Source organism: Lithobates pipiens, unplaced genomic scaffold (genome assembly GCF_037356315.1).
Source record: "Lithobates pipiens isolate NorthernLeopardFrog02 unplaced genomic scaffold, aLitPip1_a1.2 Scaffold_73, whole genome shotgun sequence".
Lineage (NCBI taxonomy): Eukaryota > Metazoa > Chordata > Amphibia > Anura > Ranidae > Lithobates > Lithobates pipiens.
This window is the reverse complement of record NW_027507896.1, coordinates 1,472,921-1,495,963: the sequence shown is the minus strand read 5'-3', so window position 1 is coordinate 1,495,963 and position 23,043 is coordinate 1,472,921. Positions and strand designations below refer to the sequence as shown.

Genomic DNA, 23,043 nt, shown 5'->3' with positions numbered 1-23,043 from the left:
GGGATTCCAGGGGGCATGGGTGTGCTATTGTCTTCCAGGGGGACATGGGTGTGCTATGGGATCCCAGGGGGACATGGGTGTGCTATGGGATCCCAGGGGGACATGGGTGTGCTATGGGCTTCCAGGGGGACATGGGTGTGCTATGGGCTTCCAGGGGGACATAGGTGTGCTATGGGCTTCCAGGAGGACATGGGTGTGCTATGGGCTTTCAAGGGGACATGGGTGTGCTATGGGATCCCAGGGGGACATGGGTGTGCTATGAGCCTTTAGGGGGACATGGGTGTGCTATGGGCTCCCAATGGGACATGGGTGTGCTATGGGATCCCAGGGGGACATGAGTGTGCTATGGGCTTCCAGGAGGACATGGGTGTGCTATGGGCTTTCAAGGGGACATGGGTGTGCTGTGGAATCCCAGGGGGACATGGGTGTGCTATGAGCCTTTAGGGGGACATGGGTGTGCTATGGGCTCCCAAGGGGACATGGGTGTGCTATTGGCTTCCAGGGGGACATGGGTGTGCTATGGGATCCCAGGGGGACATGGGTGTGCTATGGGCTTCCAGGGGGACATGGGTGTGCTATGGGCTTCCAGGGGGACATGGGTGTGCTATGGGCTTCCAGGAGGACATGGGTGTGCTATGGGCTTTCAAGGGGACATGGGTGTGCTATGGGATCCCAGGGGGACATGGGTGTGCTATGAGCCTTTAGGGGGACATGGGTGTGCTATGGGCTCCCAATGGGACATGGGTGTGCTATGGGATCCCAGGGGGACATGGGTGTGCTATGGGCTTCCAGGAGGACATGGGTGTGCTATGGGCTTTCAAGGGGACATGGGTGTGCTGTGGGATCCCAGGGGGACATGGGTGTGCTATGAGCCTTTAGGGGGACATGGGTGTGCTATGGGCTCCCAAGGGGACATGGGTGTGCTATTGGCTTCCAGGGGGACATGGGTGTGCTATGGGCTTCCAGGGGGACATGGGTGTGCTATGGGCTCCCAGGGAGACATGGGTGTGCTATGGGCTTTCAGGGGGACATGGGTGTGCTATTGGCTCCCAGGCGGACATGGGTGTGTTATGGGCTTCTATGGGGACATGGGTGTGCTATGAACTTCCAGGGAGACATGGGTGTGCTATGGACTTCCACGGGGACATGGGTGTGCTATGGGATCCCAGGGGGACATGGGTGTGCTATGGGCTCCCAGGGAGACATGGGTGTGCTATGGGCTTCCAGGAGGACATGGGTGTGCTATGGGCTTCCAAGGGGACATGGGTGTGCTATGGGATCCCAGGGGGACATGGGTGTGCTATGGGCTTCCAAGGGGACATGGGTGTGCTATGGGATCCCAGGGGGACATGGGTGTGCTATGAGCCTTTAGGGGGACATGGGTGTGGTATGGGCTCCCAAGGGGACATGGGTGTGCTATGGGATCCCAGGGGGACATGGGTGTGCTATGGGCTTCCAGGAGGACATGGGTTTGCTATGGGCTTCCAGGGGGACATTTGTGTGCTGTGGGATCCCAGGGGGACATGGGTGTGCTATGAGCCTTTAGGGGGACATGGGTGTGCTATGGGCTCCCTTTCTTTCTCCCCTCAGTGGGAAGACACTTCTCTTAGTTTCCAGGCTGGGCAGTGCAAACGGGCGGCCAGAACTTCAACCTGCCTACAGGATGGTTATTGATGGAGACGGGGAGATTGGTGGGTTATTGATGGAGACGGGGAGATTGGTGGGTTATTGATGGAGACGGGGAGATTGGTGAGTTATTGATGGAGACGGGGAGATTTGGGTTATTGATGGAGACGGGGAGATTGGTGGGTTATTGATGGAGACGGGGAGATTGGTGAGTTATTGATGGAGACGGGGAGATTGGTGGGTTATTGATGGAAACGGGGAGATTGGTGGGTTATTGATGGAGACGGGGAGATTGGTGGGTTATTGATGGAGAGGGGGAGATTGGTGGGTTATTGATGGAGACGGGGAGATTTGGGTTATTGATGGAGACGGGGAGATTGGTGGGTTATTGATGGAGACGGGGAGATTGGTGAGTTATTGATGGAGACGGGGAGATTTGGGTTATTGATGGAGACGGGGAGATTGGTGGGTTATTGATGGAGACGGGGAGATTGGTGAGTTATTGATGGAGACGGGGAGATTGGTGGGTTATTGATGGAAACGGGGAGATTGGTGGGTTATTGATGGAGACGGGGAGATTGGTGGGTTATTGATGGAGAGGGGGAGATTGGTGGGTTATTGATGGAGACGGGGAGATTTGGGTTATTGATGGAGACGGGGAGATTGGTGGGTTATTGATGGAGACGGGGAGATTGGTGAGTTATTGATGGAGACGGGGAGATTTGGGTTATTGATGGAGACGGGGAGATTGGTGGGTTATTGATGGAGACGGGGAGATTGGTGGGTTATTGATGGAGACGGGGAGATTGGTGGGTTATTGATGGAGACGGGGATATTGGTGGGTTATTGATGGAGATGGGGATATTGGTGGGTTATTGATGGAGACGGGGAGAATGGTGGGTTATTGATGGAGACGGGGAGAATGGTGGGTTATTGATGGAGACGGGGAGATTGGTGGGTTATTGATGGAAACGGGGAGATTGGTGGGTTATTGATGGAGACGGGGAGATTGGTGGGTTATTGATGGAGACGGGGAGATTGGTGGGTTATTGATGGAGACGGGGAGATTGGTGGGTTATTGATGGAGACGGGGATATTGGTGGGTTATTGATGGAGACGGGGAGATTGGTGGGTTATTGATGGAGACGGGGAGATTGGTGGGTTATTGATGGAGACGGGGAGATTGGTGGGTTATTGATGGAGACGGGGATATTGGTGGGTTATTGATGGAGATGGGGATATTGGTGGGTTATTGATGGAGACGGGGATATTGGTGGGTTATTGATGGAGATGGGGAGATTGGTGGGTTATTGATGGAGACGGGGAGAATGGTGGGTTATTGATGGAGACGGGGAGATTGGTGGGTTATTGATGGAAACGGGGAGATTGGTGGGTTATTGATGGAGACGGGGAGATTGGTGGGTTATTGATGGAGCCGGAGAGATTGGTGGGTTATTGATGGAGACGGGGAGATTGGTGGGTTATTGATGGAGACGGGGAGATTGGTGGGTTATTGATGGAGACGGGGATATTGGTGGGTTATTGATGGAGACGGGGAGATTGGTGGGTTATTGATGGAGACGGGGAGATTGGTGGGTTATTGATGGAGACGGGGAGATTGGTGGGTTATTGATGGAGACGGGAAGATTGGTGGGTTATTGATGGAGACGGGGAGATTGGTGGGTTATTGATGGAGACGGGGAGATTGGTGGGTTATTGATGGAGACGGGGAGATTGGTGGGTTATTGATGGAGACGGGGAGATTGGTGGGTTATTGATGGAGACGGGGAGATTGGTGGGTTATTGATGGAGATGGGGAGATTGGTGGGTTATTGATGGAGACGGAGAGATTGGTGGGTTATTGATGGAGACGGAGAGATTGGTGGGTTATTGATGGAGCTTGGGAGATTGGTGGGTTATTGATGGAGACGGGGAGATTGGTGGGTTATTGATGGAGACGGGAGATTGGTGGGTTATTGATGGAGACGGGGAGATTGGTGGGTTATTGATGGAGATGGGGAGATTGGTGGGTTATTGATGGAAATGGGGAGATTGGTGGGTTATTGATGGAAATGGGGAGATTGGTGGGTTATTGATGGAGATGGGGAGATTGGTGGGTTATTGATGGAGACGGGGATATTGGTGGGTTATTCATGGAGACGGGGAGATTGGTGGGTTATTCATGGAGACGGGGAGATTGGTGGGTTATTGATGGAGACGGGGAGATTGGTGGGTTATTGATGGAGACGGGGAGATTGGTGGGTTATTGATGGAGACGGGGAGATTGGTGGGCTATTGATGGAGCCGGAGAGACTGGTGGTTTATTGATGGAGACGGGGAGATTAGTGGGTTATTGATGGAGACGGGGAGATTGGTGGGTTATTGATGGAGACGGGGAGATTGGTGGGTTATTGATGGAGACGGGAGATTGGTGGGTTATTGATGGAGACGGGGAGACTAGTGGGTTATTGATGGAGCTTGGAAGATTGGTGGGTTATTGATGGAGACGGGGAGATTGGTGGGTTATTGATGGAGACGGGGAAATTGGTGGGTTATTGATGGAGACGGGGATATTGGTGGGTTATTGATGGAGACGGGAGATTGGTGGGTTATTGATGGAGACGGGGAGATTGGTGGGTTATTGATGGAGACGGGGAGATTGGTGGGTTATTGATGGAGACGGGGAGATTGGTGGGTTATTGATGGAGACGGGGAGATTGGTGGGCTATTGATGGAGCCGGAGAGACTGGTGGTTTATTGATGGAGACGGGGAGATTGGTGGGTTATTGATGGAGACGGGGAGATTGGTGGGTTATTGATGGAGACGGGGATATTGGTGGGTTATTGATGGAGACGGGGATATTGGTGGGTTATTGATGAAAATGGGGAGATTGGTGGGTTATTGATGGAGAGGGGGATATTGGTGTGTTATTGATGGAGCCGGAGAGATTGATAGGTTATTGATGGAGACAGGAGATTGGTGGGTTATTGATGGAGCCGGAGAGATTGGTGGGTTATTGATGGAGCTTGGGAGATTGGTGGGTTATTGATGGAGCTTGGGAGATTGGTGGGTTATTGATGGAGCCGGAGAGACTAGTGGGTTATTGATGGAGCTTGGGAGATTGGTGGGTTATTGATGGAGACGGGGAGATTGGTGGGTTATTGATGGAGACGGGGAGATTGGTGGGTTATTGATGGAGACGGGAAGATTGGTGGGTTATTGATGGAGACGGGGAGATTGGTGGGTTATTGATGGAGACGGGGAGATTGGTGGGTTATTGATGGAGCCGGAGAGACTAGTGGGTTATTGATGGAGCTTGGGAGATTGGTGGGTTATTAATGGAGACGGGGAGATTGGTGGGTTATTGATGGAGACGGGAGATTGGTGAGTTATTGATGGAGACGGGGAGATTGGTGGGTTATTGATGGAGACGGGGAGATTGGTGGGTTATTGATGGAGACGGGGAGATTGGTGGGTTATTGATGGAGACGGGGAGATTGGTGGGTTATTGATGGAGACGGGAAGATTGGTGGGTTATTGATGGAGACGGGGAGATTGGTGGGTTATTGATGGAGACGGGGAGATTGGTGGGTTATTGATGGAGCTTGGGAGATTGGTGGGTTATTGATGGAGACGGGGAGATTGGTGGGTTATTGATGGAGACGGAGAGATTGGTGGGTTATTGATGGAGCTGGGAAGGTTGGTGGGTTATTGATGGAGCCGGAGAGATTGGTGGGTTATTGATGGAGCTTGGGAGATTGGTGGGTTATTGATGGAGACGGGGAGATTAGTGGGTTATTGATGGAGACGGGGATATTGGTGGATTATTGAAGGAGACGGGGAGATTGGTGTGTTATTGATGGAGACTGGGAGATTGGTGTGTTATTGATGGAGACTGGGAGATTTGTGGGTTATTGATGGAGACGTGGAGATTGGTGGGTTATTGATGGAGACGGGGAGATTGGTGGGTTATTGATGGAGACGGGAAGGTTGGTGGGTTATTGATGGAGCCGGAGAGATTGGTGGGTTATTGATGGAGCTTGGGAGATTGGTGGGTTATTGATGGAGACGGGGATATTGGTGGATTATTGAAGGAGACGGGGAGATTGGTGTGTTATTGATGGAGACGGGGAGATTGGGTTATTGATGGAGACGGGGAGATTTGTGGGTTATTGATGTAGACTGGGAGATTGGTGGGTTATTGATGGAGACGGGGAGATTGGTGGGTTATTGATGGAGATGGGGAGATTGGTGGGTTATTGATGGAGATGGGGAGATTGGTGGGTTATTGATGTAGACTGGGAGATTGGTGGGTTATTGATGGAGACGGGGAAATTGGTGGGTTATTGATGGAGTCGGAGAGATTGGAGGGTTATTGATGAAGACGGGGAGATTGGTAGGTTATTGATGGAGACGGGGAGATTGGTGGATTATTGAAGGAGACGGGGAGATTGGTGTGTTATTGATGGAGACGGGGAGATTTGTGGGTTATTGATGGAGACGGGGAGATTGGTGGGTTATTGATGGAGACGGGGAGATTGGTGGGTTATTGATGGAGACGGGGAGATTGGTGGGTTATTGATGGCGACGGGGAGATTGGTGGGTTATTGATGGAAATGGGGAGATTGGTGGGTTATTGATGGAGCCGGAGAGATTGGTGGGTTATTGATGGAGACGGAGAGATTGGTGGGTTATTGATGGAGCTGGGAAGGTTGGTGGGTTATTGATGGAGCCGGAGAGATTGGTGGGTTATTGATGGAGCTTGGGAGATTGGTGGGTTATTGATGGAGACTGGGAGATTTGTGGGTTATTGATGGAGACGGGGAGATTGGTGGGTTATTGATGGAGACTGGGAGATTTGTGGGTTATTGATGGAGACGGGGAGATTGGTGGGTTATTGATGGAGACGGGGAGATTGGTGGGTTATTGATGGAGACGGGGAGATTGGTGGGTTATTGATGGAGACGGGGAGATTGGTGGGTTATTGATGGAGACGGGAAGGTTGGTGGGTTATTGATGGAGCCGGAGAGATTGGTGGGTTATTGATGGAGCTTGGGAGATTGGTGGGTTATTGATGGAGACGGGGATATTGGTGGATTATTGAAGGAGACGGGGAGATTGGTGTGTTATTGATGGAGACGGGGAGATTGGGTTATTGATGGAGACGGGGAGATTTGTGGGTTATTGATGTAGACTGGGAGATTGGTGGGTTATTGATGGAGACGGGGAGATTGGTGGGTTATTGATGGAGATGGGGAGATTGGTGGGTTATTGATGGAGATGGGGAGATTGGTGGGTTATTGATGTAGACTGGGAGATTGGTGGGTTATTGATGGAGACGGGGAGATTGGTGGGTTATTGGTGGGTTATTGATGGAGATGGGGAGATTGGTGGGTTATTGATGGAGATGGGGAGATTGGTGGGTTATTGATGGAGACAGGGAAATTGGTGGGTTATTGATGGAGTCGGAGAGATTGGAGGGTTATTGATGAAGACGGGGAGATTGGTAGGTTATTGATGGAGACGGGGAGATTGGTGGATTATTGAAGGAGACGGGGAGATTGGTGTGTTATTGATGGAGACGGGGAGATTTGTGGGTTATTGATGGAGACGGGGAGATTGGTGGGTTATTGATGGCGATGGGGAGATTGGTGGGTTATTGATGGAGACGGGGATATTGGTGGGTTATTGATGGAAATGGGGAGATTGGTGGGTTATTGATGGAGCCGGAGAGATTGGTGGGTTATTGATGGAGACGGGAAGATTGGTGGGTTATTGATGGAGACAGGGAGATTGGTGGGTTATTGATGGAGACGGGGATATTGGTGGGTTATTGATGGAGACGGGGAGATTGGTGGGTTATTGATGGAGACGGGAAGATTGGTGGGTTATTGATGGAGACAGGGAGATTGGTGGGTTATTGATGGAGACGGGGATATTGGTGGGTTATTGATGGAGACGGAGAGATTGGTGGGTTATTGATGGAGACGGGGATATTGGTGGGTTATTGATGGAGACGGGGATATTGGTAGGTTATTGATGGAGACGGAGAGATTGGTGGGTTATTGATGGAGATGGGGATATTGGTGGGTTATTGATGGAGACGGGGATATTGGTGGGTTATTGATGGAGACGGAGAGATTGGTGGGTTATTGATGGAGCCGGGGATATTGGTGACCTCTACTCGCTTTACTTCACGGTTATAAGTTGATGCAAAAAGACGAAATGAAAAGCGTAAGATTTTATTCAAAGTGCGCTAATTGAAGAACACGTGAAATGAGCATAGAAACCAAAATGAACACAAACATAAGCTGAGATTGCAGACCACATGTTCAAACACATTGAAACAGATCCAGCTGTCCTCTCTTCCCTGTCGGCGAATGCTGAAGTTCCACCTCTGGGCCCTTGGTGTAAATTGCAATTGTCGCACCTCCCTCCCGGCTCCCGAAAACATTTTGCTTGAGAATTGGCTCAGTACGAGAAGGCGCGTCTCTCAGAGGGGACGTCACGCCACACATCGTCGTCTTGCTCGATGCTCACTCTCATCCGGATCCAGATTTCCTCTTGGAAAGGAACCTTGTGCATGACTTTTTCAGATGAACAATGGACTGGCGTCCTCACTTTTGCAATCGTTTGCAAATATCAGGAAATCTATTACTAGATAGTCACAATGAAGGTGCAGGATGCCCCTAAGTGCTGGCTGGACTCTTCCCACCACAGGGTGATCTTTGTTGGAGGCGGAGCTCCCGCAGAGGGACTTTGCTGCACATATTCTGGGAGTGTCCGATCTTTCTGGCGCCCAGTTCTGGACATTGTTCACCACATTACGGGGGGTATACCTTTAGAGCAGGGGTTCTCCAAACCTCCTCCAGAAAGGGCCAGTTTACGGTCCTTCAGACTTTTAGTAGGGCCGGACTGTGACCAGTGGGAGTAAGCGATCTTTGGTATTAGGGGGAGAAATAGTTGGTGTCACTGGGTGGAATAGTGCCCCGTTTTTTTTTGCCAGTGGAAGGAATTATGCCTCATTGTCAGTGGCAGGAAGTATGAGCCATTGTTGGTGTCGGTGGCAGGAAGTATGAGCCATTGTTGGTGTCGGTGGCAGGAAGTATGAGCCATTGTTGGTGTCGGTGGCAGGAATTATGAGCCATTGTTGGTGTCGGTGGCAGGAAGTATGAGCCATTGTTGGTATCGGTGGCAGGAAGTATGAGCCATTGTTGGTGTCGGTGGCAGGAAGTATGAGCCATTGTTGATGTCGGTGGCAGGAAGTATGAGCCATTGTTGGTGTTGGTGGCAGGAAGTATGAGCCATTGTTGGTGTCGGTGGCAGGAATTATGAGCCATTGTTGGTGTCGGTGGCAGGAAGTATGAGACATTGTTGGTGTCAGTGGCAGGAAGTATGAGCCATTGTTGGTGTTGGTGGCAGGAATTATGAGCCATTGTTGGTGTCGGTGGCAGGAAGTATGAGCCATTGTTGGTGTCGGTGGCAGGAAGTATGAGCCATTGTTGGTGTCGGTGGCAGGAAGTATGAGCCATTGTTGGTGTCGGTGGCAGGAAGTATGAGCCATTGTTGGTGTCGGTGGCAGGAAGTATGAGCCATTGTTGGTGTCGGTGGCAGGAATTATGAGCCATTGTTGGTGTCAGTGGCAGGAATTATGAGCCATTGTTGGTGTCAGTGGCAGGAATTATGAGCCATTGTTGGTGTCAGTGGCAGGAAGTATGAGCCATTGTTGGTGTCAGTGGCAGGAATTATGAGCCATTGTTGGTGTCAGTGGCAGGAAGTATGAGCCATTGTTGGTGTCAGTGGCAGGAATTATGAGCCATTGTTGGTGTCAGTGGCAGGAATTATGAGCCATTGTTGGTGTCAGTGGCAGGAATAATGCCTCAAAGGGCTGGATAAAGGCAAGCAAAGGGGCCGCAGTTTGGAGACCCCGGCCTTAGATGGTAACCCAATGGCAACACTTCTCCATTAAACCCTCATGTCCGGTAAGAAATACAAGAAGTCCATGCTAAACACAGCCAAAGCATGTATCCCTAGCTTGTGGAAGAGTCCACCATCCCCACCATCCCCGCCATCCCCGCCATCCCCACCATCCCCACCATCCCCAAGACATTGGTTTGCTCTCTTATGGCCTTCCCAGATGTGACTTTCTTTGTGTCGGTTTGTTATGATGCATACACACTTTACAATAAAGAATTATATAAAAAAAAATTAAATAGATCAAGCTCCTTCCCAGATCTCGACGCGTTTCGTTAAACGTCGCTCCCTCTCTCCGATCGCCCTTTCTGTCTATAGGAACGCCGATCGCCCCTTTCTGTCTATAGGAACGCCGATCGCCCTTTCTGTCTATAGGAACGCCGATCGCCCTTTCTGTCTATAGGAACGCCGATCGCCCCTTTCTGTCTATAGGAACGCCGATCGCCCCTTTCTGTCTATAGGAACGCCGATCGCCCTTTCTGTCTATAGGAACGCCGATCGCCCTTTCTGTCTATAGGAACGCCGATCGCCCTTTCTGTCTATAGGAACGCCGATCGCCCCTTTCTGTCTATAGGAACGCCGATCGCCCTTTCTGTCTATAGGAACGCCGATCGCCCCTTTCTGTCTATAGGAATGCCGATCGCCCCCTTTTTGTCTATAGGAACGCCGATCGCCCCTTTCTGTCTATAGGAACGCCGATCGCCCTTTCTGTCTATAGGAATGCCGATCGCCCCTTTCTGTCTATAGGAACGCCGATCGCCCCTTTCTGTCTATAGGAACGCCGATCGCCCTTTCTGTCTATAGGAACGCCGATCGCCCCTTTCTGTCTATAGGAACGCCGATCGCCCCTTTCTGTCTATAGGAACGCCGTTCGCCCCTTTCTGTCTATAGGAACGCCGATCGCCCCTTTCTGTCTATAGGAACGCCGATCGCCCTTTCTGTCTATAAGAACGCCGATCGCCCTTTCTTGAGATCTTTGTTTGCACTTTGGCTCCCGTTGCACATGATCTCTTATGGCCTTCCCAGATGTGACTTTCTTTGCGTTGGTTTGTTATGATGCATACACTTTACAATAAAGAATTATATAAAAAAAATTAAATAGATCAAGCTCCTTCACAGATCTCGACGCGTTTCGTTAAACGTCGCTCACTCTCTCCGGGGATGTGAAAATTGAAAATAATGTTGTGTGATAAAAACACAACCAGCACCAAGGCCAGCCAGAAACATGGAGGGCAACAAGGAAGCCCCCGACCAAGTAACCCGGGAGATGTGGGGAGGAGCGTGGGGTCATACAGCAACCTAAATCGGGGGTCATACAGCAAGAGCCAAAACAAGGGGAGGAGCCAGCCAAACACATGGAGGGCAACAAGGAAGCCCCCAACCGAGTCAGCCTTACCCGGAGTCAGTCTTACGGGGGAGCTGTGGAGAGGAGCGGGCAACCTAGATCTGGGCTCATACAGCAAGGGCCAAAGCAAGGGGAGGAACACATGGAGGGCAACAAGGAAGCCCCCAACCAAGTCAGCCTTACCCGGGAGATGTGGAGAGAAGCGGGCAACCTAGATCAGGGGCATACAGCAAGGGCCAAAACAAGGGGAGGAGCTGGCCAAACACATGGAGGGCAACAAGGAAGCCCCCGACCAAGTCAGCCTTACCCGGAGCTGTGGAGAGGAGCGGACAACCTAAATGGGGGGGGTCATACAGCAAGGGCCAAAACAAGAGGAGGAGCCGGCCAAACACATGGAGGGCAACAAGGAAGCCCCTAACCAAGTCAGCCTTACCCGGAGCTGTAGAGAGGGGCGGGTAACCTAGATGGAGGTCATACAGCAAGGACCAAAACAAGGGGAGGAGCCGGCCAAACACATGGAGGGCAACAAGGGAGCCCCGACCAAGTCAGCCTTACCCGGAGCTGTGGAGAGGAGCGGACAACCTAAATCGGGGGTCATACAGCAAGAGCCAAAACAAGGGGAGGAGCCGGCCAAACACATGGAGGGCAACAAGGAAGCCCCCAACCAAGTCAGCCTTACCCGGAGCTGTGGAGAAGAGCGGGCAACCTAGATGGGGTCATACAGCAAGAGCCAAAACAAGGGGAGGAGCCAGCCAAACACATGGAGGGCAACAAGGGAGCCCCCAACCAAGTCAGCCTTACCCGGGAGATGTGGAGAGGAGCGGACAACCTAAATCAGGGGCATACAGCAAGGGCCAAAACAAGAGGAGGAGCCGGCCGAACACATGGAGGGCAACAAGGGAGCCCCCAACCAAGTTAGTCTTACCGGGGAGCTGTGGAGAGGAGCGGACAACCTAGATCTGGGGTCATACAGCAAGGGCCAAAGCAAGGGAAGGAGCCAGCCAAACACATGGAGGGCAACAAGGGAGCCCCCAACCAAGTCACCCGGGAGATGTGGGGAGGAGTGGACAACCTAAATCGGGGGTCATACAGCAAGGGCCAAAACAAGGGGAGGAGCCGGCCAAACACATGGAGGGCAACAAGGAAGCCCCCAACCAAGTCGGCCTTACCCGGAGCTGTGGAGAAGAGCGGGCAACCTAGATGGGGTCATACAGCAAGAGCCAAAACAAGGGGAGGAGCCAGCCAAACACATGGAGGGCAACAAGGAAGCCCCCAACCAAGTCAGCCTTACCTGGAGCTGTGGAGAAGAGCGGGCAACCTAGATGGGGTCATACAGCAAGAGCCAAAACAAGGGGAGGAGCCGGCCAAACACATGGAGGGCAACAAGGAAGCCCCCAACCAAGTCAGCCTTACCCGGAGCTGTGGAGAAGAGCGGGCAACCTAGATGGGGTCATACAGCAAGAGCCAAAACAAGGGGAGGAGCCAGCCAAACACATGGAGGGCAACAAGGAAGCCCCCAACCAAGTCAGCCTTACCCGGGAGATGTGGAGAGGAGCGGACAACCTAAATCAGGGTCATACAGCAAGAGCCAAAACAAGAGGAGGAGCCGGCCAAACACATGGAGGGCAACAAGGAAGCCCCCAACCAAGTCAGCCTTACCCGGGAGATGTGGAGAGGAGCGGACAACCTAAATCAGGGTCATACAGCAAGAGCCAAAACAAGAGGAGGAGCCGGCCAAACACATGGAGGGCAACAAGGAAGCCCCCAATCAAGTTAGCCTTACCCGGAGCTGTGGAGAGGAGCGGGCAACCTAAATCGGGGGGTCATACAGCAAGGGCCAAAACAAGAGGAGGAGCCGGCCAAACACATGGAGGGCAATAAGGAAGCCCCCAACCAAGTCAGTCTTACTGGGGAGATGTGGAGAGGAGCGGGCAACCTAAATCGGGGGGTCATACAGAAAGAGCCAAAACAAGGAGAGGAGCCTGCCAAACACATGGAGGGCAACAAGGAAGCCCCCAACCAAGTCAGCCTTACCCGGAGCTGTGGAGAGGAGTGGACAACCTAGATCTGGGGTCATACAGCAAGGGCCAAAGCAAGGGCAGGAGCCGGCCAAACACATGGAGGGCAACAAGGAAGCCCCCAACCAAGTCAGCCTTACCCGGTAGATGTGGAGAGGAGCGGGTAACCTAGATGGAGGTCATACAGCAAGGGCCAAAACAAGGGGAGGAGCCGGCCAAACACATGGAGGGCAATAAGGAAGCCCCCGACCAAGTCAGCCTTACCCGGTAGATGTGGAGAGAAGCGGGCAACCTAGATGGAGGTCATACAGCAAGGGCCAAAACAAGGGGAGGAGCCGGCCAAACACATGGAGGGCAACAAGGAAGCCCCCAACCAAGTTAGCCTTACCCGGAGCTGTGGAGAGGAGGGGACAACCTAGATCTGGGGTCATACAGCAAGGGCCAAAGCAAGGGGAGGAGCCAGCCAAACACATGGAGGGCAACAAGGAAGCCCCCAACCAAGTCAGCCTTACCCGGTAGATGTGGAGAGAAGTGGGCAACCTAAATCGGGGGGTCATACAGCAAGGGCCAAAGCAAGGGGAGGAGCCGGCCAAACACATGGAGGGCAATAAGGAAGCCCCCGACCAAGTCAGCCTTACCCGGTAGATGTGGAGAGAAGCGGGCAACCTAGATGGAGGTCATACAGCAAGGGCCAAAACAAGGGGAGGAGCCGGCCAAACACATGGAGGGCAACAAGGAAGCCCCCAACCAAGTTAGCCTTACCCGGAGCTGTGGAGAGGAGTGGGAAACCTAGATCTGGGGTCATACAGCAAGGGCCAAAGCAAGGGCAGGAGCCGGCCAAACACATGGAGGGCAACAAGGAAGCCCCCAACCAAGTCAGCCTTACCCGGTAGATGTGGAGAGGAGCGGGTAACCTAGATGGAGGTCATACAGCAAGGGCCAAAACAAGGGGAGGAGCCGGCCAAACACATGGAGGGCAATAAGGAAGCCCCCGACCAAGTCAGCCTTACCCGGTAGATGTGGAGAGAAGCGGGCAACCTAGATGGAGGTCATACAGCAAGGGCCAAAACAAGGGGAGGAGCCGGCCAAACACATGGAGGGCAACAAGGAAGCCCCCAACCAAGTTAGCCTTACCCGGAGCTGTGGAGAGGAGGGGACAACCTAGATCTGGGGTCATACAGCAAGGGCCAAAGCAAGGGGAGGAGCCGGCCAAACACATGGAGGGCAACAAGGAAGCCCCCAACCAAGTCAGCCTTACCCGGTAGATGTGGAGAGGAGCGGGTAACCTAGATGGAGGTCATACAGCAAGGGCCAAAACAAGGGGAGGAGCCGGCCAAACACATGGAGGGCAATAAGGAAGCCCCCGACCAAGTCAGCCTTACCCGGTAGATGTGGAGAGGAGCGGGTAACCTAGATGGAGGTCATACAGCAAGGGCCAAAACAAGGGGAGGAGCCGGCCAAACACATGGAGGGCAATAAGGAAGCCCCCGACCAAGTCAGCCTTACCCGGTAGATGTGGAGAGAAGCGGGCAACCTAGATGGAGGTCATACAGCAAGGGCCAAAACAAGGGGAGGAGCCGGCCAAACACATGGAGGGCAACAAGGAAGCCCCCAACCAAGTTAGCCTTACCCGGAGCTGTGGAGAGGAGGGGACAACCTAGATCTGGGGTCATACAGCAAGGGCCAAAGCAAAGGGAGGAGCCGGCCAAACACATGGAGGGCAACAAGGAAGCCCCCAACCAAGTCAGCCTTACCCGGTAGATGTGGAGAGAAGCGGGCAACCTAAATCGGGGGGTCATACAGCAAGGGCCAAAGCAAGGGGAGGAGCCGGCCAAACACATGGAGGGCAATAAGGAAGCCCCCGACCAAGTCAGCCTTACCCGGTAGATGTGGAGAGAAGCGGGCAACCTAGATGGAGGTCATACAGCAAGGGCCAAAACAAGGGGAGGAGCCGGCCAAACACATGGAGGGCAACAAGGAAGCCCCCAACCAAGTTAGCCTTACCCGGTACTATATTAGTACATTGGTATTTTCGGGGGTGAGCCGCGCCTCATCCACACCAGACGGGCGCAATTCGCACACATTATTTTTTAATTCGGAAATTCAGATGTATCCAAATCTCCGAATTACAATAGAAATGAATGTGAACTAACCTGAAAGTGAATTCGAAATCAAATTAGAAAACAAGAATAGAATGAAATAGAATAGAAAATTAAAGGAAGAGAATAGAAAGAAAATAGAAAATAAAAGAATATAAAATAAAATAAAAGACTAGAGTAAAATGTAACAGAATAGAATTGAAAATAAAAAAAAATTTGCATAGAATAGAAAAGAATAGGCTATGGGTATAGAGTTGGGTATAGGGGATTGTATGATTTCCTTTTTTCTTTTTATTTGGTTGCACTAGATGTGTCTTTTGTCTTTTTTTCAACCTGACTAACAATGTGACTACCGTGTATGTAATGGTGTAAAACAGAACAATATAGAATAAAAACAAAAAGAATAGAATAAAATAGAAACTAAAATAAAGGAATAGAAAAGAATAGAATAAAGTACGATAGAATATAAAATAATAGAATCGTGAAAAAAACAGAAATGAAAAGAATAAAATAAAATAGAAATGAAAGGAATAGAATAGAAAAGAATAGAATAGATTAGGAATAGAATAAACAATAAAAGAAAAATGAAAATAAAATAGAATATAACCATTTTTGGAAATTCAAATTTTGAGTAGATTTTTTAGTAGATTTGAGTAGATTTTTTTTTTTTTCAAATTTGAATTTGAATAGAATAGAAAAAAAACAATTGACTAGAATAAACTAGATAAAACACATCCGTCGTCTTAAATTCAAATTTCAAATAGAATACATTAGAAAAGGGATGAAAAGGAAAGGCAGCGAAGGTTTTGTGACGATCTCTCTGTGTATTGCAGACACGCAGACGTTGCTGAATCTGATGGAACAAACGTTGGCCCTCGATGACGCCCTGCGGGTGAAAGCCGAGAATCTGATCCGAATCTTTCAGAGTAATTTATTCCAGGCATTGCTCGGTAAGAGACGTACAATCCCCCCTCCCCCCCGGACACTTACCCCTCTGTGTGCTACAGGAAGGACGGGGGTAGGTTCCCCTCATATCTCCCCCCGGACACTTACCCCTCTGTGTGCCACAGGAAGGACGGGGGTAGGTTCCCCTCATATCTCCCCCTGGACACTTACCCCTCTATGTGCTACAGGAAGGACGGGGGTAGGTTCCCCTCATATCTCCCCCTGGACACTTACCCCTCTATGTGCTACAGGAAGGACGGGGGTAGGTTCCCCTCATATCTCCCCCCGGACACTTACCCCTCTGTGTGCTACAGGAAGGACGGGGGTAGGTTCCCCTCATATCTCCCCCCAGACACTTACCCCTCTGTGTGCTACAGGAAGGACGGGGGTAGGTTCCCCTCATATCTCCCCCCGGACACTTACCCCTCTATGTGCTACAGGAAGGACGGGGGTAGGTTCCCCTCATATCTCCCCCCGGACACTTACCCCTCTGTGTGCTACAGGAAGGACGGGGGTAGGTTCCCCTCATATCTCCCCCCAGACACTTACCCCTCTGTGTGCTACAGGAAGGACGGGGGTAGGTTCCCCTCATATCTCCCCCTGGACACTTACCCCTCTATGTGCTACAGGAAGGACGGGGGTAGGTTCCCCTCATATCTCCCCCCGGACACTTACCCCTCTGTGTGCTACAGGAAGGACGGGGGTAGGTTCCCCTCATATCTCCCCCCAGACACTTACCCCTCTGTGTGCTACAGGAAGGACGGGGGTAGGTTCCCCTCATATCTCCCCCTGGACACTTACCCCTCTATGTGCTACAGGAAGGACGGGGGTAGGTTCCCCTCATATCTCCCCCCGGACACTTACCCCTCTGTGTGCTACAGGAAGGACGGGGGTAGGTTCCCCTCATATCTCCCCCCGGACACTTACCCCTCTGTGTGCTACAGGAAGGACGGGGGTAGGTTCCCCTCATTTCTCCCCCCCAGACACTTACCCCCCTGTGTGCTACAGGAAGGACGGGGGTAGGTTCCCCTCATATCTCCCCCCAGACATTTACCCCTCTGTGTGCTACAGGAAGGACGGGGGTAGGTTCCCCTCATATCTCCCCCCGGACACTTACCCCTCTGTGTGCTACAGGAAGGACGGGGGTAGGTTCCCCTCATATCTCCCCCCAGACACTTACCCCTCTGTGTGCTACAGGAAGGACGGGGGTAGGTTCCCCTCATATCTCCCCCTGGACACTTACCCCTCTATGTGCTACAGGAAGGACGGGGGTAGGTTCCCCTCATATCTTCCCCCGGACACTTACCCCTCTGTGTGCTACAGGAAGGACGGGGGTAGGTTCCCCTCATATCTCCCCCCGGACACTTACCCCTCTGTGTGCTACAGGAAGGACGGGGGTAGGTTCCCCTCATTTCTCCCCCCCAGACACTTACCCCCCTGTGTGCTACAGGAAGGACGGGGGTAGGTTCCCCTCATATCTCCCCCCAGACACTTACCCCCCTGTGTGCTACAGGAAGGACGGGGGTAGGTTCCCCTCATATCTCCCCCCGGACACTTACCCCTCTGTGTGCTACAGGAAGGACGGGGGTAGGTTCCCCTCATATCTCCCCCCGGACACTTACCCCTCTGTGTGCTACAGGAAGGACGGGGGTAGGTTCCCCTCATATCTCCCCCCGGACACTTACCCCTCTGTGTGCTACAGGAAGGACGGGGGTAGGTTCCCCTCATTTCTCCCCCCGGACACTTACCCCTCTGTGTGCTACAGGAAGGACGGGGGTAGGTTCCCCTCATATCTCCCCCTGGACACTTACCCCTCTGTGTGCTACAGGAAGGACGGGGGTAGGTTCCCCTCATATCTCCCCCCGGACACTTACCCCTCTGTGTGCTACAGGAAGGACGGGGGTAGGTTCCCCTCATTTCTCCCCCCGGACACTTACCCCTCTGTGTGCTACAGGAAGGACGGGGGTAGGTTCCCCTCATATCTCCCCCCGGACACTTACCCCTCTGTGTGCTACAGGAAGGATGGAGGTAGGTTCCCCTCATATCTCCCCCCGGACACTTACCCCTCTGTGTGCTACAGGAAGGACGGGGGTAGGTTCCCCTCATATCTCCCCCCGGACACTTACCCCTCTGTGTGCTACAGGAAGGACGGGGGTAGGTTCCCCTCATATCTCCCCCCGGACACTTACCCCTCTGTGTGCTACAGGAAGGACGGGGGTAGGTTCCCCTCATTTCTCCCCCCGGACACTTACCCCTCTGTGTGCTACAGGAAGGACGGGGGTAGGTTCCCCTCATATCTCCCCCCGGACACTTACCCCTCTGTGTGCTACAGGAAGGATGGAGGTAGGTTCCCCTCATATCTCCCCCCGGACACTTACCCCTCTGTGAATTTCCAGCATCCAACAAAACCGACCAATGAAATCCGACCACTTCGGGGTTACAGGCCTGAGCAGCACAACCCCCATCCCCCACCCCCACCCTCCATCTCCCATCCCCACCCCCCATCCCCCACCCCCATCTCCCATCCCCCATCCCCCATTTCCCATCTCCCATCTCCCACCCCCCCCATCTCCCACCCCCATCTCCCATCCCCCATCCCCCACCTCCCAACTCCCATCCCCCATCCCCCATCCCCCAACTCCCATCCCCCATCCCCCATCTCCCATCTCCCATCTCCCACCCCATCCCCCATCTCCCATCTCCCACCCCCATGTGCGATTTGTTTCGTTAAAAATTGAAATTCTGACAGATTTTAGTTTTTGGGGAATCCGGATCCCAATTTCCAAAAAATGAAAATTTGCCCAAATTTCAATTACAATAGTGAAGAAATGTAACAAATCCAAAATAACAAAAAAAAATCCGGACACATTTTTAATTAGAATAGTTTTCAAATAATTTTCAAATTCGAATCGTTTTAGATTCTCCAAAGAGAATAAAATAGAATAGAAAATAAAGGAATAGAATATAATAGAGTAAAACAGAACAACAAAGAATAGATAGTAAAAGAACAGAACAGACTGGAATAACATAGAAAGAATGTAATCACCTTCAGAAATCCAAATTTCAAATAAATGAAATTTGAATTTAAATACATAAGAAAAGAATAGAATAAAAAAAGAATAAAAAAAGAGAAAATAATAGAATTAGAATATAACCATATCCCAAAATTCAAAGAGAATCAATTTGGATAGAATAGAAAATAATAGATTAGAATAGGAAGAGGGTTATATTCATTCTATTCTATCGTTTTTTTGTTATATACTATTTTGTTATTTTCTATTCTGCTCTATTCAAATTCGAATTGAATCTATTTGAATTTGAATTTTGGAAAATGGTTATATTATTTCTATTCTATTCTATTGTTATTTAATTCTATTCTTTTTTTATTCTATTATATTCCATTCTATTCTCTTCTTTTATTTTCTATCCCACGTTGTTCTGTTTTACTCTTTTCTATTCCTTTTATTTTCTATTCTATTTTATTCACTTTGGAAATTGGAAAACTGTTTTAATTGATCTGAATTCTCCCATCTCCCATCTCCCATCCCCCACCCCCCATCTCCCATCTCCCATCCCCCACCTCCCAACTCCCATCTCCCATCTCCCATCCCCCAACTCTCATCCCCCACCCCCCAACCCCCACCCCCCAACCCCCAATCCCCACCCCCCCATCTCCCACCCCCCATCTCCCATCCCTCACCTCCCAACTCCCATCCCCCACCCCCCAACCCCCATCCCCCATCTCCCATCCCCCATCTCCCATCCCCCAACTCTCATCCCCCACCCCCAACCCCCACCCCCCATCTCCCAACCCCCATCTCCCACCCCCCATCTCCCATCCCCCACCCCCATCCCCCACCTCCCAACTCCCATCCCCCACCCCCCATCTCCCACCCCCATCCCCCATCTCCCAACCCCCATCCCCCATCTCTCATCCCCCACCCCCCAACCCCCACCCCCCATCTCCCATCCCCCACCCTCCATCTCCCATCCCCCATCTCCCACCCCCCATCTTTCCCGGAGGGCTCCGGCACTGTGATTGTCCGGAGACGCCATGACGTCACTCCCGCGCATGCACACGGGAGCCGCCGGTCACGGCACAGGCTCTGAAGATCCGGCACAAGCAGGCGGTTCCTTCAGTGCGCCGATGACTTTTAATAATCGGACACTTTCCTGTCCCGCAGTCCAGAGATGTCGCCTCCATTGCGGGTAAGGGAACCCGGCAGAGTAGCTTTATGTCTTCACGCCAGGAACCCTACTGCGCATGCGGGGAGGCTCCGCTCCCCTCTCCTACTGGCCCGGGGGCCGGGGAAGGAGGAGGAGGAGGGAGGAGGAGGGAGTCCGGGTGGTGACGGTGAGGCTTCCGCAAGTGGGGACGGGATACCGGTGAAAGACAAGTATTCCTCCCCCTCCCCCGAAAGGTGCCAAATGTGGTGCGGAATGTTTTTTGCTGATAGGAAAGTATAAGAGTTCTGTTCATGGAGTGCGACTTTACACTGCAGAGACCTTTATGTATCCAAGTCACATGTTAGGGTTAGTGTTAGGGGGAAGGGTTAGATTTAGGGTTAAGGGAAAGGGCTAACACTAGGGTTAGAGATAACTGTAATCATTAGGGTTAGGGTCAGAGTTAGGGTTAAGGGCTAGGACTAGGGTTAGATTTAGGGTTAGGGTTAAGGGCTAGGACTAGGGTTAGAGTTAGGGTTAGAGATAGTTGTAATCGTTAGGGCTAGATGGTTAGGGTTAAGGGCTAGGACTAGAGTAAGGGTTAGGTTTAGCTGTAATCATTAGGGTTAAGGGCTAGGACTAGGGTTAGATGGTTAGGGTTAAGGGCTAGGACTAGGGTTAGGGTTAAGGGCTAGGACTAGGGTTAGGGTTTAGGGCTAGGACTAGGGTTAGATGGTTTAGATGTGCTCAGTATGTCAGCACAGCACAGGGATGGTGGGAGCCCCTCATAATAAGCAGCCCCAGGAGGAAGTCAGCACAGCACAGCGATGGTGGGAGCCCCTCATAATAAGCAGCCCCAGGAGGAAGTCAGCATAGCACAGGGATGGTGGGAGCCCCTCATAATATGCACAGCAGAGGTACAGCCCCAGGAGGAAGTCAGCACAGCACAGGGATGGTGGGAGCCCCTCATACTGAGCACAGCAGAGGTACAGCCCCAGGAGGAAGTCAGCACAGCACAGGGATGGTGGGAGCCCCTCATAATAAGCAGCCCCAGGAGGAAGTCAGCATAGCACAGGGATGGTGGGAGCCCCTCATAATATGCACAGCAGAGGTACAGCCCCAGGAGGAAGTCAGCACAACACAGGGATGGTGGGAGCCCCTCATAATGAGCACAGCAGAGTTACAGCCCCAGGAGGAAGTCAGCATAGCGTAGGGATGGTGGGAGCCCCTCATAATAAGCAGCCCCAGGAGGAAGTCAGCACAGCACAGGGATGGTGGGAGCCCCTCATAATAAGCAGCCCCAGGAGGAAGTCAGCATAGCACAGGGATGGTGGGAGCCCCTAATACTGAGCACAGCAGAGGTACAGCCCCAGGAGGAAGTCAGCATAGAACAGGGATGGTGGGAGCCCCTCATAATAAGCAGCCCCAGGAGGATGTCAGCATAGCACAGGGATGGTGGGAGCCCCTCATAATAAGCAGCCCCAGGAGGATGTCAGCATAGCACAGGGATGGTGGGAGCCCCTCATAATAAGCAGCCCCAGGAGGAAGTCAACACAGCACAGGGATGGTGGGAGCCCCTCATAATGAGCACATGGCTGCCATGCACAGCTGCTCCAGTTTTGATCCCCGGCACTGTACGGGGTCACTGGGGATGTGCGGGGTCACTGGAAATTGTTTGGTGTTACCAAGCATGTGCTCTCCGCACATCCCCGGTGACCCCAAACAGTGTGGGGTTATCTATCGAAACTGGAGCAGGCGAAAACTGGACCAGCGGTGCATGGCAGACAATCCGCTTCTCTCTTTCTCATCTAACGAAAATTCGTATTTCGGATAGGAAATTCTTCAACGGAATTTCGTATTTCGGATAAAAATCAAACTTCCATCAGCATCGACTGTCATATTGAGGTATATATTTGCCTTTAAATTCATCGTAAAGAACGTTCGTACACGTTAACGAACCTAACGACAATTCGTATTTCGTACGAATTGAAATTGAATTTCGGACACGAAATACGATGTACGAATTAATTCTAATACGAATCGTAACGGAACAGAACAAATTTATTGACGGCGCCCATGTCTAATTAGTACTCAGGGTTAGGATTCGAATTTTGGGTAATCATTATTGTTCGGGTTAAGATTAGGATTAGTACTCAGGGCTAGGGTTAGAGTTTGGGGTAATCATTAAGATTTGGATTAGTACTCAGGGTTAGGATTAGGATTAGGGTTACAGTTTGGGGTAATCATTAGGGTTAGGGTTAAGATTAGGATTAGTACTCAGGGTTAGGATTAGGGTTAGGATTAGAGGCGATTCAGTTTGCATTGTGCGCTATACAAGTATTTCATTCATTCATTCATTAGAGTTTGGGGTAATCATTAGAGTTAGAGTTAAGATTTGGATTAGTACTCAGGGTTAGGATTAGGGTTAGGATTAGAGTTTGGGGTAATCATTAGGGTTAAGATTAGGATTAGTACTCAGGGTTAGGATTGGAGTTTGGGGTAATCATTAGGGTTAAGATTAGGATTAGTACTCAGGGTTAGGATTAGGATTGGAGTTTGGGGTAATCATTAGGGTTAAGATTAGGATTAGTACTCAGGGTTAGGATTAGGATTAGGATTAAAGTTTGGGGTAATCATTAAGATTTGGATTAGTACTCAGGGTTAGGATTAGGATTAGGGTTACAGTTTGGGGTAATCATTAGGGTTAGGGTTAAGATTAGGATTAGTACTCAGGGTTAGGATTAGAGTTTGGGGTAATCATTAAGATTAGGATTAGTACTCAGGGTTAGGATTAGGGTTAGGATTAGAGTTTGGGGTAATCATTAGAGTTAGAGTTAAGATTAGGATTAGTACTCAGGGTTAGGATTAGGG

The 23,043-nt window shown here is 51.3% G+C and overlaps 1 protein-coding gene across 1 annotated transcript in view; it reads left to right on the top strand.

The window, feature by feature from the left end:
- Window positions 1-23,043, top strand: part of LOC143959408 (disks large homolog 4-like) — a gene marked incomplete in the record, with an annotated part of 327,564 nt that overhangs the window by 5,231 nt on the left and 299,290 nt on the right. The window contains 1 exon segment of the mRNA XM_077468048.1: window positions 15,897-16,013. Within this exon segment, the coding sequence (XP_077324174.1) occupies window positions 15,897-16,013 (117 nt within the window).